The sequence below is a fragment of the Pelobates fuscus genome, chromosome 3, assembly GCF_036172605.1.
Source record: "Pelobates fuscus isolate aPelFus1 chromosome 3, aPelFus1.pri, whole genome shotgun sequence".
Lineage (NCBI taxonomy): Eukaryota > Metazoa > Chordata > Amphibia > Anura > Pelobatidae > Pelobates > Pelobates fuscus.
The window spans coordinates 246,305,149-246,317,839 of record NC_086319.1 but is presented as its reverse complement, the minus strand read 5'-3'; the positions used below and the strand labels follow the sequence as shown (position 1 = coordinate 246,317,839).

At 42.1% G+C, this 12,691-nt stretch overlaps 1 protein-coding gene across 1 annotated transcript in view; it reads left to right on the top strand.

Moving 5' to 3' along the window:
• Positions 1 to 12,691, top strand: part of PLXNA4 (plexin A4) — a 673,785-nt gene that overhangs the window by 630,346 nt on the left and 30,748 nt on the right. The window contains exon 28 of the mRNA XM_063448298.1: positions 3,832 to 4,022. Within this exon, the coding sequence (XP_063304368.1) occupies positions 3,832 to 4,022 (191 nt within the window). The remainder of the gene's footprint in view (positions 1 to 3,831; positions 4,023 to 12,691) is intronic.

The following is a 12,691-nucleotide window of genomic DNA, read 5'->3' as shown; positions in this document are numbered from 1 at the left end:
GTTGAAGTTCTGAGCAAATTGACATTAAAGGAGCAGCATTCTGTAATTTCACAAAATAAATTGTAAACAATGGTTTCTAACTGGTAATTTCCATGCATGATTATGCTACATGCTGCTTACTGATGGTGTTTTCTTTGTATAAGTTTGCATGGTGCAATGAGCGTGGATAACGGCTGTTTTATATTAAGCCGAATGGGGAAGTTACGGTCCTTAGTAAAGTAGAAAAAATTCTGCATGTCTTGTAATAATAAAGACAAACAATATTTCTATACAGTCCATAATGTTTTATTGAACTTGGTAATTTTAGAAGATATTTTAGATACGTTGATCTATTGATAAGCCTGTGTTGCATGCCAGCGTTCATAATTAAAATTCTGTACTTAAAACCATTTTCTTTATCTTTACTTGCAAAGGAGCACTGTAGGTACTGTAACTGCTTCTTATCATTAAAGTGTTTATGGTGTCTGGAGTTCCCTGGTGCCATCCTTCCATTTCATGTTAAACCATTTTTAATGTTTTAAAGGATCACTATAGAGTCAGGAACACAAACATGTATTCCTGACCCAATAGTGCTAAACCCACCATTTAGGTGGCTTGCCCCCCCTTAACTCTCCTATAAAAGTATAAAACTCACCTTATTTCCCGCTCCGCCGGCGCAGGCTACGCCTCCTTTGTGACATCATTGAAATTGCTGATTTTTCCCTATGGGAAAGCATTGGATTGGCTAAAATCGGCACGGGGCGGGGCCAAATGCCATTTTGGCCAATCAGGACCTCCTCATAGAGATGCATTGAATCAATTCATCTCTATGAGGAAAATTCAGCGTCTCCATGCAGAGCGTGGGGATGCTGAATGGCAGGGCTGCTTACTGTGCAGCCCTGAGCCAGGAAGCCCTTCCAGTGGCCATCTAAGGAGTGGCCACTTGGAGGTGTCCCTAGGAGCAATGTAAACACTGCCCTTTCTCTTAAAAGACTGTGTTTACATGGAAATGCCTGAAGGGAGCTATTATACTCACCAGAACAACTACATTAAGCTGTAGTTCTGGTGACTATAGTATCCCTTTAATGCTAAACGTGAATCTGGCTGTGGGAGTCCAGGAACACTAATTTAGTTTAGTTAAACTGCTTGATAATGGTTTAACCCTGAATAATGGGCAAATACCAGAGGACTCCTGATTCTATATCCAATTCAGTGAGATGGTTGCAATGGCTGGATGAGATGGTTATAGCGCCTACAGTATCCGTTTAACTGTATATTGCCTCTATATAACACAGTATACATATTGTGTATATATAACACACTGAAACACTCGTAAAATTACTTTTTAAATAAAAATTAAACCCAAACCAAAGGGTGTGATTGGGTTTATCAGAGTGAGCAAAGCAATTAAGTAATTAAATAATACACATATAATAAACAGAATTAGAATAGTGGCCTATGTTAAGCAAATACATTGGTTATGCAGAGTTATTTGTAAAATCCTCAAGTTTCAGAAATTCAGCGTGACTTAGGTTTGACTTTAAAATGGTTTACATTTTGCAAATGTAGAAATTATCTTTGAATTCCCTTCCTCTACACCTTATTGAATAGCTGTGGCAATCATGATTTGAGTTTAATTCATAAAATGAAATCAGAATAAGCATATACAAAGAAATATGCAAAAATGGCAAGTTTATTTTAGCAGTGGACAAAGCACAATAAACCAGACAAACAGACAAAAGTTTGCTTTTGAAATCTACTAAAAATCTTAGTTTCATGCCTTGTGTGCTTTATCATAGGTCCAAAACAGTAATGGGTACACGCATACTAATATTTTAAAGTTCGAAAAGGTAACATGCTCTGTGTCTTCAATTGAGTATCCATGTAAAGACGGTGGTCTTTCTAATTCCATTGCTAAAGGCAATATCTTTCATTCAGTGGTATTGCTAGCTCATCTTCACAGACAATGTTTGGGCTAAACTCTCATTTTAAAGTACAAATTATAAGTGTGAAGTATGATTTTTATTGTTTATACAAAAGTAACATAATTTACATTACAAAGTACATTATCTGGTGTTAAAATCCGCTCTATACTCACAATCAGATTTATTTTATGTGGTAGTAATAGTACTATGTAGTTTGTGCTGATACATAATTCATGATATTTGCTATAGGCTCACAGTTATAATATGTTACAGTTGTTTCTATAAGCATACACAGTTGGATATTTTTCTTTACACTGCTGTGAGTCTTTTTACTGGCATTGCTTTTTTTGTGTGTGTTTATGTGCATGTGTGTGTGAATATGTTTTTGCGTAACCCATACACATGTAGCTCAATGTAATTTTCTGTGTTTCTGTATATCTATCATCTATTATGTCCAGAGACAGGCACTGCGGTCACTGATGTAGCTGAATAACCTTTAATGTGAACCGATCCTAGGGTGGTGCAGAGTAATTTAACATTTTACCACTTTGCCTATCTAGCGTTTGTAATCTACTGGTTTTCACTGTAACTGTATACCATAAAAATATGTCATTAGTTTTTCACAATCTATAAAACAGAGCTTTGCACAGTATGACAAACCAGTAGAGGCAATAGCATCTGTTACATTTGTTTTTTTGTTTACGACTTACCTCTAATGGGTCTGTCAGACTTTTTGATTGTATGTCCTAAAATGCCTATGCTGCAAAGTTAAATATTAATAAAATGATGGTTTTATAAATTATGGCCAAAGTCTTCATCTAGCCCCCTGTATCTCTTTATGGTATGTCTTTGAGACGCGTATAATTTTTGTTCTCGTTTTATGTTCCGACCTGCTCCACAATTACCATAATTGCACACCTCCTGCTGTAATACTACCCCCCTTCTTCATGCACATCGCTTCATTGACTGACAATAATTAGAATGCAGATGCAACCTGTTCTGATCTACAAACTAGTACTTTGTTGTGCTGCTTTGTCCTGAGGATTGATTAAGAAAGAAGCAATATACACCAATTGAACCATAATTGCATCCAATACACGTTGCTTTTACTTGCCTTTCAGTTAATCATTTCATTCAGACAGCTTTTATTCCCAGTGGGAATAGCTAGAATAGATAGTTTCAAGCATAGAATCCATTATGTTCTAACTATCATAAACAAATGTGTAAATGAGGGATATGTCTTGTCTCTGTGAAACACAATGGCAATTGATTGTACGATTCTGGTTTTGATATTGATTCTAAGAATGGAAGAACATCCACTCAAGCAGAAATCCTAAATCAAATGGTGACCTTGTAAAAGTTACATTGGGGGTGGCAGGGAGAAAACAATCTGTAATATAATATTGACTTATGTAACAAAGATTGACTACTAGTAGCTGTGAATATCAGTGACCTTTCTTCTGCTACTCGTGAGAGCTGTGACCTATTACACTTAGCTTTGAAAGACCACACTGAGAGTCTAGTAATGGTGGAATGGCACATTGCAAGGATGAAATGTCATCCTCTAAACACTGGACTGGATGGTTTAGTTATGGAAGATAAGCCTAAACATCAATTATTTGACATCCTTAGATATTATTTGCTTATATTCCCAAGGGAGTAACTGCGAAAATGCCGTCTATGGTCACCATCAGATGCAAAAAGGACTGCAACTTTGGCATCTCTAGGCACGACCAGCTATGTAACTTCCTTTAAAGATTTTACAATTGCTTCTGCTAACCAATATTTATTTTATGGTTTTTTTTTGTAATTTTTTTGGCAATGAGTATGCTTTCTTATGACAATGTGACCTGATTATCATATACTCATTTTGTTTCTATTTTATACTCGTTGACCTCTACTAACCTAAGCTACTGGTATGTTTCAGAAAATATGATCAAATACACTGGAAGTCCAGACAGTCTTCGTTCTCATACTCCTATGATAACACCAGATCTTGAGACTGGTCTTAAAGTATGGCATTTAGTTAAAAACCATGAACATGGAGACCAAAAAGAAGGGGATAGAGGAAGCAAAATGGTGTCTGAGATCTACCTAACAAGACTTCTTGCTACCAAAGTAAGTGTGGTTATTACTTCTTTAATGTTAATGAATGAACATATTCTGCAGTTCTATACAATGTTTTACATAATGCGGTGTTAATTAAGAGTTTAAGAGAAATAGGCTTTGCTTATAAAGTCTAAAGCAGCACTTCTCACATCAGCCCTTAAGGACTAGACTACAAACAATCCATGTTTTCAACAGAATTGATCATCCCTACTAAACCTAAGGGTTTCCTTTGTGAATGCTGCTCTGGATAATCAGTTCATAAGGACAGCTAGCAGTATATTTTTTTGAGTGAGTGGCTGCTATAGTACACAAAAACAAAAACAAAAAAAAAAAAACAATAATTTATCTTCAGTACTTTTACTCAATCCAGTCACCAAGGACCCTAGAATGTCCCTTTTCTTTATCATTATACTACTAAAGTAGACAGGTTGTTCTTGGACTGGGTTGGGATCTACTGAATTATAACAAAAAAGTTCTGAGTATTTGGTTCAAAGAGTTTAACATTTGAGTTTAACATTTGTGATAGGCCATGTTAGTGATAGTTGAGTGGTTTCCAACCATTTTGTGTAGCCCTTGGCAGCTCATTTCCATAAATTGCACCCCTTATATTAGCAAAATGTTTGTAATTAATATAGTTGCTATTATTTCAAGTTTTTATGGTTTTCTCTGCCCAATCTCCCATTTTTTTCTGCCCTGGTATCCCCTGCTTCTCCTCTGCCCCAGACTCTACCTGCTGCTCCCCTGCCGTAGGATCTTCTCGCTTCTCCTCTGCCCCAGGCTTCTCTGCTTATCTGATAAAAATCACTATAAACCATTATAGAATCCACAGTAATGTGGGTAATTAAATAATAAAAATAATTTACCCTTAAATGTTGTTGATAGATTGTAAGAAGATCCCTCTTATTTTCAAAAATAGCAAACAAATATACAATCTAAAAAAATAAAATTGTAAAAGGGAAGCAAATATGTTAAAAGTGTAATATTGTATATCACCAGAATTATATAAATCAATTATAACACTCACAAAGGTGCTATTCGTAGTAGGCACGTAGAGAGGCTTTATCGAATATGACCTTCTTATTTCATCTTTTCCTCATGAGAGAGACAGAAACATAGTGTAGATGTTGAAATGCAATTGACAATTTTATTAAAGTTGCACTCACAGGATCAAAGACAATATATATATATATATATAGAGAGAGAGATACAGACATAAACAATGCCACACATGAGGATACAGACACACAGATACAAACACTTCCACACATGAAGATACACAGGCACACAGGTACAAACAGTACCACCCATACAGATACATATACAAACACTGACACACATACAGTTACACAGAGTCACTGATGCACACTGGCATGCATGCAGATACACAGATACAAACGCTGACATACATACAGATACACAGACACACGGATACAAACACTGCTACACATGCAGATGCACAGATACAAACAATGGCACAGATATAAACAGAGACACAGATACACACACACTGGGATACATACAGATACACATATACAAACACTGACACATACACAGATACACAGGCATAGAGATACAAACACACTGACACACATACAGATACATAGATACAGACGCTGACACACAAAGATACAGAGACACAGAAAGGCACAAAACAGGTCAAAACTTTAGCCTCTCTCCAGTTTCTGCTGGCTGGGGCTGTTTGGAGTTAGGAGGCTCCGTCCGTCCATCCCTCCACTCTGTCTCTTCCTCTCCTTCCTGTGCGGCTTGGTCTGTGGAAGCTGAGAGAAAGTGATAGTCTCTCACTTCCTCCCAGCACTGCAATATTAAAGTGCTGTTAAAGCGCTGCAGTGCACAACAGGGCCCCAAATAACACATGTCCATTGAATGGCCCTAAGTCTATGGGGCACTCAATGGGCCCACTCAGCCTGCGGGGCCTTGGTGCAGCTGCATTGGCAGTAGTTCTGCCATTACAGAAACTGATTCATACCACAAGTTGGGATCCGCTGGGCTAGATGAATAGAGTAGAAATTGATCAATATTCTATATGGATGATTATTGAAATAATGTGTAAGGTCTTGAGGGGTAAAAAGTGTATGTAGAAGTAGGCTTCAGATAGCAAGTTGATGGCACAGTTGACTGAGTGAGTTAAGCTAAGTGTATTATAAGAATAGTCTGCCATGATGGGGTCAACCTTATTTTATTTGAGTCAAAAAACACACAGTTGTTTGTGAAAGTGTATAATATTTGTCTAAATGGCAGATCCAGATGTCAAAAAGTTGGAATTATAAAAAAATAACTTACACATGAGCCATCCTGTTTATATACTTACTACCTTTATCCAGAGTTTTCTCTTGATCAGATAGGTCCTGTCTACAGCTCCCAAAGAAACGACATTCATTTCAATTTTCCTTCCCTTTATCTCAACTCATTCTCACTGTCTTCACATTATCCCAGCATATACCAGCCCTAAATTAGCCATTTTCTGTGTATGCACTGCTCACTTTGGCTCCCTATTTTATCTCTTCTTCTCATCACATATTGTTCACCTTTTGTGTGTGTTTATGTGTAACCTTTTGAGTGGCAGAAAGCCTAGTTTAGGGAATTCTTCTTCCAATATTTCAATATTTCTCATAAAATGTAGCAGATGTAAGTAAAACTTTCAAAGTGATGCACAATATGGCAGTAATTACAGTAGAAACAAAAATAGTAATTGAAAATGGCAGAACTTCAAATAAAACAACAGATATAGTAGAGGCAGACTGGAAAATAAAATGCATCAAATAAAGCTGCTCTTCTCTTTTGCAGCAATAATCTCTTCTAGGAGAATGATTGTCTAACAACTCTATAACTTTCTACTATTTATTTTTTATTTCTTAAATGCCAGAAACTGTGTATGACATCAGCCACATACCTTAACATTATTATATCAGCATCTTTTTTTTTTAATAGGGTTCAGATAATATGCTGCTTTGGGGGTAGCAGCCTAAACTTTTTTTTTTTAGATTTAGTTATTGGTTTGAAAATATTAATTTTACAACTAAACAGCTAACCAACCAGTCAAATAATACATTTGTTAAATTTTAGACATTATTGTGCTTTTGCCACATTGGCGACTCCTATTTTTGTAACTGACTTTTCTTTTGTGCAACACACATATATAACCTTACACATATATAATTAACAAAAGTTATATTAGTTGGTTTTTCAGTTTTGGGGAATATAAGATATGTAGAGACGTCAACTTTTTATAACATATATTATGTTCAAATTAATTGAGTGCCAGTATTATCACTAGATTCTGGGACACTGGTCCTGGGACATCGTATTTCATCGTTAGTATGATCACTAACTCAATAACTCAGACCTATTGCATGAGCAACAGGGATAGCCTTAACTGTGTTTAGCCCTGTTGATGCAGAAGGAAAATGTACCTTTTATTATAATTTTAAATTAAGTAGAGATAGAAACATGAATATTTCTGTAAGCCAGAGATTTATAATGAATTCCCAAACTGCAAAAGACCCATCAAATCCATAATGTGTTCATTTAGTAAAGTAATGCTCATATATTGCATTTATAAGTTGCATTAAAGTTTCACATTTCTATGGCACATCACTCTATTATAACAACTATGCATAAATCCTTATAATCTTGTCATTTACTAGTGCATAAAATCTTTTGTTGGTACATGAGGAGTTTGTCTGCTTTGCTAATGAAGGAGAGCAATACATTTTCCCTACTACAAGCGTAAGAAAAACTATATAGATTTTTCTTTTTCTTTTGGCAAGCCACAAACTATGTTACCCATAAAACAAACTGGATTTCACACTCTCTCAATTTTCATTCTACAGATATTCTACTAAAGATGTTAGGAATACATTAAAATTATAACCCCAAATTAAAGGACCACTATAGTGCCAGGAAAACATACCCGTGGCGCTGAAGGGGGAGGAAGGGGTTTATCCCTTACCTTTTTTCCAGCGCTGGGCTCCCTCGGCGCTGGGACTCTCAGGAACACAGATAGCAAAAAGGTGGCATAGCCAAGAAGGCAGGCTTATGCTGAAAAAGTAAAATAAATAAAACTGAGCATTGACAAAAATACAACATATCTATGAGATAAGGGGGTTTGTTGGGCAAGGAAAAAAAGGTTCTGTTTCAGCATTGAATGAAATGACTTTATTTGCTCAATGAATTCCTGACTTTATTTTCCCCTTAAGGCTGTTAAAAACATTGAATCAGATCAACTAGACCATATCACAGCAGTGTTCAGTGTGGTATGCAGCATTAATAGATCATCTACATGTCCCACCGAGAAAAACACATGTTATTAAAAGCGATATTCACACATGTGTTGTACCAAAATATTAAAGGAATGTTTTGTGGTTCCATTTTTAGCATTACCGTATTCCCCAAAGCACCTCAAAGTGGACATATATCCCTGTAAATATCAGACAGGGTAAACAGATGATATATACAAAAAAACAACAGCAATAAAAACTGTTGTTAATGTGGGCGGGGCCTGACTGCCATGGTGGAGAGACATGTCTAGCATGAGCTCCTCTCCATTATTAGCAATTCAAGAAGTTTATAGTTTCAAAATCCTGATTTGAAACTCACCCAGTGACTTACATGTATCTCTGCCCAGTAGTGGGCCACTACTGCATACAAAGTCTCTAAAGCAGCTTATTTACAACTTAATCTGGATCATGCGGCCTAAAGTGGGCGGCCGATCTCCCAGTTCAGAGTTGCCCAATGGCTTCAACCGCTGTGCAGGCACCTTGTTACCACCCCTCTGGACTGGCGGGGGTGAACCCAGTCCACCCCTGGGAGACTATCCTGACCTACTGAAAACAGGAGGGGAGGCCACTGAAGCTGCGGGGACACCTAGCGACTCTTCAAGCATGGCGGACGCCACACGATACCCCGACATCAAGGAAGTCCAGCCAGATATCATGGTCAGGCTGGACAGAGGTTTTACAAACTTCTGGCTGAACTTGGCAAAGAGGAGACATCACACTGCCCAAAAGCAGTTGTCTAACTACTCACCTCCACAACCTATCCGAAACCAACAGCAGATATCCGCGGCCCCGGCAAAGATCAAGGCCCCAAAATGGCTGCGAGGTGGGAAGTTCCCAACTCTCCACCGGAAGGTGGCTCGCAGAAGGAAACCGCTTTGAACCACTACTGGGACTACTGGAGTGCCGAAGGTGCACCTGTTGAGGCCCATGAATGGGTCATAATATGAGCCTTAGAAACGGCAGTGGACCCTGACCATGTCCATCGCGAGTAACCATCAGCTTATACCTGGGCTCGAGGCCCTGTGGTATTCCATCCTGTCCTGGGACTGTGCTTTACCTGTGGTAGGCGTGGGATGAGTCGGACTCATGTACAGGGGGCTGAAAGGTTTATAGCCACTCACATTCTCCCCTTCACCAGAACCCAATAGGGGAATACCATGTACTATTGCCACTCCTTATGGGCTAACACTACACAATTTCTGAAAGCTTTAGCATGGTACATTTTTTATATTCTTATTAACCTAGGGGCTTCCTAGGAGATTTAACTAACTTATTTCAGTGTTGTACTAACATCACTTATCACAATCTACCCTCCTGAGTTCAACGTTAGGCACACAGCCTGTGTATTCAATGCCATAATGTTTTACCCAATTTTCACTGTGTTCCTTAAAGAAACACTATAGTCACCTAAATTACTTTAGCTAAATAAAGCAGTTTTAGTGTAGAGATCATTCCCCTTCAATTTCACTGCTCAATTCACTGTCATTTAGGAGTTAAATCACTTTGTTTCTGTTTATGCAGCCCTAGCCACACCTCCCCTGGCTATGATTGACAGAGCCTGCATGAAAAGAAAAACTGTTTTCACTTTCAAACAGATGTAATTTACCTTAAATAATTGTATCTCAATCTCTAAATTGAACTTTGATCACATACAGGAGGCTCTTGCAGGGTCTAGCAAGCTATTAACATAGCAGGGGATAAGAAAATATTAATTAAACAGAACTTGCAATAAAGAAAGCCTAAATAGGGCTCTCTTTACAGGAAGTGTTTATGGAAGGCTGTGCAAGTCACATGCAGGGAGGTGTGACCAGGGGCGGACTGACCGGTCGGGCACTTCGGACATGGTCCGAGGGCCCGGCCGGGAGGGGGGCCCGCCATCAGGGGGCCCGGCCGCCCCTTTAAATGCTGCAGCCGCCTGAGCTCTCTTAAGAGCCTCAGGCGGCTGCAGCTTCTCAACTCCCCTCCCCGTAGCATGGCCGAGCTGCTGTGCGGTCCGCGGTGCCCGGCCGGAGTGATAGGAAGGTGCACACTCAGTGTGCACCTTCCTGTCAGTCCGGCCGGGTACAGGAAACAGAAACTCCTGTTCCGCGCGGAACAGGAGTTTCTGTTTCCTGTACCCGGCCGGACTGACAGGAAGGTGCACACTGAGTGTGCACCTTCCTATCACTCCGGCCGGGCACCGCGGACCGCACAGCAGCTCGGCCACGCTACGGGGAGGGGAGGTGAGAAGAAGGAGGGGGGGGGAGATGAGAAGAAAGAGGGAGGGGGGGCATGAGAAGAAAGAGGGAGGGGGGCATGAGAAGAAAGAGGGAGGGGGGGCATGAGAAGAAAGAGGGAGGGGGGGCATGAGAAGAAAGAGGGAGGGGGGGCATGAGAAGAAAGAGGGAGGGGGGATGAGAAGAAAGAGGGAGGGGGGATGAGAAGAAGGAGGGAGGGGGGGATGAGAAGAAAGAGGGAGGGGGGGCATGAGAAGAAAGAGGGAGGGGGGATGAGAAGAGGGAGGGGGGGATGAGAAGAGGGAGGGGGGGATGAGAAGAGGGAGGGGGATGAGAAGAGGGAGGGGGGATGAGAAGAGGGAGGGGGGATGAGAAGAGGGGGGGATGAGAAGAAAGAGGGAGGATGAGAAGAAAGAGGGAGGGAGGAGGGGGGTGAGAAGAGGGAGGGAGGAGGGGGGTGAGAAGAGGGAGGGAGGAGGGGTGAGAAGAAAGAGGGAGGGAGGAGGGGGGTGAGAAGAGGGAGGTAGGAGGGGGGTGAGAAGAGGGAGGGAGGAGGGGTGATAAGAAAGAGGGAGGGAGGAGGGGGGTGAGAAGAGGGAGGGAGGAGGGGGGTGAGAAGAAAGAGGGAGGAGGGGGGTGAGAAGAAAGAGGGAGGGGGGGTGAGAAGAGGGAGGGGGAGGGAAGAGTAAGAAGAGAGGGGAAGGGGGCAAGAAGAGGAGGGAGGGGGGTAAGAAGAGAGGAAGGGGGGAGTAAGAAGAGGGAGGGGGGAGTAAGAAGAGGGGGAGTAAAAAGAGGAAGGGGGAGTAAAAAGAGGAAGGGGGGAGTAAGAAGAGGGGGGAGGGGGGTAAGAAGAGGGGTAGGGGAGTAAGAAGAGGTGGGAGTAAGAAGAAGGGGAGGGGGAATAAGAAGAGGGGGGAGTAAGAAGGGGGGTAAGAAGAGAGTGAGGGGGGAGTAAGAGGAGGGCAACTGCCCCCTCCCCTGTCCGCAGGCACCATGCGGGCAGCCTGCAGGGGAGGGAGGAAGAGAGGACCCGGGAGCTCAGTCTTCAGCTCCTCTGGGTCCTTCTTGCGCGAGCACAGATCGTTGCCGCGGTTACCACGGCAACGTTACGGCTCTTACGAGAGTAAACTCTAGCCCTGGAGCTACGGGCTAGAGTTCACTCTCAACACTGTGACCACCAGGGATTCATGGTGGTCACAGTGGTGAGAGTGAACTCTAGCCCCATAAACACACTGCCCCCACACACCATACACATTCACACACTGCCCCCCATACACACACCATACACATTTACACACATTGCCTCACACACACACACACATACACTGCCCACCCATACACACACAGCCCCCCATATTAACATTGCCACACACATACACAGCCCCCTCATACACACATTGCCCCACACACCCTACACATTCACACACTACACCCCCTCACACACACTGAACCTTTCACACACATTGCACCCCTTACACATTGCACCACTGCTCCTATACCCTACTACAGCCTCATATCCCAGCAGACCCCAGGTAAGTTGTCAAACTGTTCTTAAACAGTTTGACTACTTACTCTGAAAGGGGGGCCCGGCCCTCCTGGCACCATAACGACTACACAGAGCAGTAGTGGTTATTGTGCATGGATTATTTCTTTAAATAATCTACAAGTGCCCCAGTAGCCAGCAAGCCAGCCAGCCCACAGGCCGGCCAGCCAGCCAGCCAGCCCATAGGCCGGCCAGCCAGCCCACAGGCCACCAGTTAGGCTTACAGCCAGCAAGCCCACAGCCTGCCAACCAGCAAGCCACAGCCTGCCAGCCGCAGCCAGCAAGCCAACAGCCTGCCAGTCGCAGCCAGCAAGCCAACAGCCTGCCGGCAGTAGCCAACAGCCTGCCAGCCGCAGCCAGCAAGCCCACAGCCTGCTGGCAGTTACCAGCAAGCCCACAGCCTGCCAGCAAGCCCACAGCCTGCCAGCCGCAGCCAGTAAGCCCACAGCCTTCCAGCAAGCCCACAGACTGCCAGCCAGCAACAGTAATTAAGGTAAGAGGAGCCAACTTGGCCTAGGTATCAGCGAGCTATGTTGTGTTGCTATATTGTGAATAGGAACCAGAGTGTTGGAGAGACCCCCCTCCAGGCCCCATTAGACTCCATTGTAATCTCTAATGGAA